General features: G+C 44.6%; 1 protein-coding gene across 1 annotated transcript; it reads right to left on the minus strand.

The window, feature by feature from the left end:
* Positions 1-466: 466 nt before the first annotated feature.
* Positions 467-2029, minus strand: LOC131651458 (uncharacterized). The gene has a single exon (XM_058921120.1). The coding sequence runs from the start codon at positions 2027-2029 to the stop codon at positions 467-469; it is 1563 nt and encodes a 520-aa protein (XP_058777103.1).
* Between the last annotated feature and the right edge of the window lie 3112 nt (positions 2030-5141).

Raw genomic sequence — 5141 nt, forward strand, 5'->3', positions numbered from 1 at the left:
CTGTCTTCTCTGATTGCTCCTAGTCGGATACGGATGATTAGCCGTCTTAGAACTCCCTCAAACAAAACAGCGAGACATAAGATATAAGACCTGCAAAACCTGCAAATATATGACATGTATGATATATGAATGATATGCATGAAATGTTTGTCAATTTTCAGGTATCCAAGAGTTCATCCCACTTTCAGATAGGACATAGAAACCCTGATATAGAATATATTTGAACAGCAATCCACACACGAGAATAACTCATCAAACTGAGCATATTTCATTCAAACATAATTGCAAATTTGAGTTCATACAGATAAAACACATAATCGTGTCACAAAGTGCTCATAAGGCATACAAAAGAAATCCAGAACATCAAAATGCGACCCCATCCAACAATCCTGGACATGGGCGACAAACATCAGGAATACACATCAAATCAAAACCCTATACCAAACAAATCCAAACCACAACAGCACTAGGATCGTCTGACAACAGAATGAGCTCCTCCATCTCCTCTCCGCTGGGACCGGAGGGTTGCAAGCTCTTCTTCAAGTCGAGCTGACTTGGCTTTCTCTTCCATCAACTGTTGTTCTGAATCCTGCATCCTTCTCTTGCTATTGCTTTCGGACCTTCGCAACTTCGCACATTCCTGCTGTTTTCGGTACAAGCTTTCTTCCATCAAGTCATGAGATCGCCTTTGGGCACGTGTCATGTTTGAACCTTCACCTTGCGCATGCTTGAGCTTACGAGCCAATTCCGCCTTTTCGCGATCTTGAAAATACCTCTCTAGGCCAACCTCTCGGTCTTTTGATTTCAGCTTGAGGTTGTCTGCTTCAGTTTGAATATAGAGTTCAGCCGCAACGGTATCAGATAAAACCGTGGGAGGTTGCTCATACAATGGGCGTGACCTCGCAAATGGCAGCAACAGATTTGCCACTCTTGCTTCGACCCACTTTCGGTAAGGACCCATAGCAATAGGAACTTTCTTGCTCAAAGTATCCTGATCCCTCTTGTGAACTTTAGTCCAAGCATACGCTATCTTTTCTAACTCCCGGGAATCTTCACCATCAGCAAAATTCACCAATTCAAACGCTTCTACATCATCCTGAGCCCTTTCCATTGCGTATCCCAATTGACGATAGGCGAGTGTGGGATTGTAACTAATGCAACCTCTAGTTCCCATGAGAGGAACGTTGGGATATCGACCGCAACTAGTGATAATGTTCCGAACCTTCCCCACACAATAATTCCACCTGATATCATAAGATGTGAGGTTAACAATCCTATCTGACCACTTAAGAGAACTCTTCTTGAGCACAAAAGGTCCCCTCACCGGCAAGTGCAACATGAACCAACGATACAACAATGGAAGACAAGAACCAACAACATATCCTCCTTTCTTACTTCTCGAATGGATCGAAAAATAAGCATCCGCAAGCAATGTTGGAACAGGGTTTTTGTTCATAAAGACACAAATCGCCGCCAAACTCACAAAGTTTTCTCTTGATGGGAATAAGACAATACCATAGATCATGATAGCAAGCAAACGACTAAAGTCAACCCACTGCTCCTTCCTAGCCGCATCCTCAGCCTTACCAATCAGAAAACAAAGATAGAAACCAGAAACACCTCCCGATGACTTCCAATTTATTTTCACCTCCTTTATACCCATGTGAAGAGCTTCAGCTATTTTTTCAAATCTCACAACCTCGGGAACCCGAACGAAAGGTACATCATCAGTGATCCGTATGTTGAGTATGTGAGAAAACTCCTCGAGTGTCGGCACCAATTGATAGTCTTGAAATGTAAAACATCTCAAGTGCGGATCATAGAACTGAAATAAGGTGATCAAAGCCATTGGATCAAAAGATGTATTGAGGATGGAGAGCAAATTTCCATAATCATGATTGAAGTCACGGAGAACCTCCCCTTCCAACCGAGAACTCAAACCAATCAACCCCGAAACATCAATATCCGGAATCTTATAAGCTCTGGTGTGCCTTGTACGCTCTTTGACAGTATCAGTGGGAATGTCCATCTTCGCCTTGGGTGAACTCCTGAATATCCCTGAAAATATGACATGCAAATGCTTATTATTATACATTTTTTTTGTGCATTTCTTTTGGAAATAAATATGCTATGATGCAAAGTGGTGGGACTTGTTGCCGCCCACCAGGCATTCTAGACTGCCGGTGTCACATGTAATACAGAGCCAAAGGTTCGGCCCCCAGATGGTATACCATACGGTACATAGAATGTCACCCACAGAACCAAAGCCCATAGTCAATAACACACTGGAATAGAACACAGATTACCACTCGATCAAGAACCATAATATCCCGCGAACAGGAACCAATAGTACACTCGAACGAGAACAGCGGTAACGCTCGAACAAGAACCGAAGTCACCATCAATGTACCTGTTAAGCAATGATTGATTCCCGCCCCACTCACGGGTAAATCTAGGCCAAGGTAGGTCAAAAAGCCAACAGAGGATCGAATGTAGGCGTTATCATACGATATTGCCTCATTCCACCAAGCTCTGCCCGTGGATACGTGATCAGATCAATCAGGCATACGCCTTCTGTCCGTCACGGCCACTCTAGTCCTAGTTCCTATGGTATCACTCATAGCCTGGGTATTGGGCCTTTTACCTCTTGAAACACCCACCCAACAAACAGAGATCCAGACAGTCCAGAATATGATGCAGAAAAGTAAAAGCGCACATAGAATGCAATGCAAACAGGTAAATATGCAAAGCAGTAAAAACACCCAAAGATAAACACACAAGCGCTAGGATCGACTCGCTAGGTCCGGACCAGCAACAGGTCGAGACGTCCCCAGCAGAGTCGCCAGCTGTCGCTACCGCGAAATTTAACAGAGTCGCCACTAACATATTTATCCTGAAAAGGAAGGGAATGCCAGCAAACCACAAAACAAAACAACGGTCTCACGACCAGAGAAAAAGGGTAAGGGAGTCGGTTACGCGAGGGGAAGGTATTAGCACCCCTCGCGCCCATCGTACTCGATGGTATCCACGCTCGTGTCTAAAACTATGGGTGTGTAACAAATCTACGCTAATCTGGACTAAAATGAATGCAGAATGTAGGGAAAATAAAGGATTATGCTCGCACGGGCCCTACCCCGCTGCCTACGTATCTGTTTTGCAGAATCAGAGCTACCGTAGCTCGGCTAACTAAGTTCTGTTTGTTTTGTGTTTTTTAGGTGAACGAGTTACATTCACACTCCGCTGCTCGACCTTTGGAGACTTATGCTTGGGAATGGAGCGGAAATAACAAGCTCTTAAGAAAAGAAAATCAAAGAGTGTGGTTTGTGTTTTAAAAAATGCATGAGGAAGACCTAAGCTAAGGGGGGAAAGCTTGCTACCTAATGTTATCATACAAAGGGTACAAGTCTAAGCTAAACTAAACAACCTACGAGAAAAGGGGGAAAGCAAACAATGAGCACACAAACGAGCATCCACTCGTAAAGCAAACAAACCAACGGTACTGACCGAATGGTAGAAAAGCGGTCCCGCCATAGCCAAGGGGAGCAACTCAACCCAAGTCAACCAAGCATTAGACCTCGCGAAAATGATCGGGCCATAGACAAGAGGGCGGACCCCTCTCAGCAACCAAGCCGTCACGGATCGTAAAGGAAAACGGTGCGTGCGTACACCGAGCATCAACGTCGAGCGACGCGAGCTATAGGAAAGGCGGGGGTCCGGCTGCATGAACCCTTTTCCTGACATACTCGATAACAAGATCTTGTGCAGGTTCAGAAGCGAGCAACGCGAGGCGTGCGCATACTGAACAGACTCGATGAGACTAGGCGGGGGTTGATTACGAACCCTTGACCGCATGCCTTCTATGAGGACTTAACGGAGTGCCATATAGGACTTATTACACCGTGACTCCCTGCCGCAAAGCACAAATGTAAACACACCAACAAAAACAGAGCCTCTTTCGAGGGCTTGGCCAGATGCATGTCTAAGTCCTACTTCTCATGTTAAAGGATGATGCGAGAAAGCGATAAAGTGCGAGAGAAATAAAAATAAAAAGGGATCAATACCAAACGGATGATGATCCGTAAACTAGAGCGAAGCAAAGCGAAGAAACTAGAATCCCGCAAGCGAGCTAGCAAAGCAAAAACAAATGGTCAGCACACCGATTAGCCATAAAGCGCACAAATGTCGACTCGCATGTCGAGCATAATCACGATACACCTGCGAGAGTAACAAGCAAACCAAACAAGCAGATATAAAGTGATAAGATCGTGTCTCCAAGTCGAGAGCACGATACGAGTCAATGAGATATAATCGTATTCCGCAAGTGAAGCGGAACACTCAAGCAATGAGTATCAATCGGTGACCGTCCAAACGCCTTGCACACTAGCACACAAGTTAGAGATAACAAACATCGCAATCGGAATTGCGTTCTTATTATAAAGCGAAAGAAAAACGATCAAATAATATGAATATGAAATGAATAACAAAACTTCAAAGAGAAATCAAACATAAACGGGATACAAATTAATGAGAAACAAGCATTTAACTAGATAGTACACTTCTCAAGCTTTCCAACGGTATAAGGAACATGTAAAACAAAGCTATGAGTAAAAAGTTACGCACGAAAGAAATTAGAAAAGAAAAGAACCAAAAACAAGTAAGGGAACCGGTTCCCCTATATGGGAACCCGGGTTCCAGCACAAAAACACACACAGGAACCGGTTCCCCCAGACTGGGAACCGGGTTCCAGGGCATTCTGCCCAAGTCACGAACCAAAAGAACACAGCAGGAACCGGTTCCCCCAAACTGGGAACCGGGTTCCAGGGCACTCTGCCCAAAAACCAAAGCAACACAGCACAGCAGGAACCGGTTCCCCCAAACTGGGAACCGGGTTCCAGGGCATTCTGCCCAAAACCAAAGCGCTTTAGATTGAGCAGGAACCGGTTCCTCCATTTTGGGAACCGAGTTCCACTGTAGGAAAACCAAATTTTATCATTTTTAAAGACTTGGAAACCATTCCCACTCAATCTAAACCAACACCAATTCGCAAGCATCACGCACAACATCAAAGCGCAACCGAAACATAGTGAAACAATCATGGGAACAAGGCACGGTATCAAGGCAAAGATCGATAGCACAAGAGA

This window comes from Vicia villosa, linkage group LG2 (genome assembly GCF_029867415.1).
Source record: "Vicia villosa cultivar HV-30 ecotype Madison, WI linkage group LG2, Vvil1.0, whole genome shotgun sequence".
Classification (NCBI taxonomy): domain Eukaryota; kingdom Viridiplantae; phylum Streptophyta; class Magnoliopsida; order Fabales; family Fabaceae; genus Vicia; species Vicia villosa.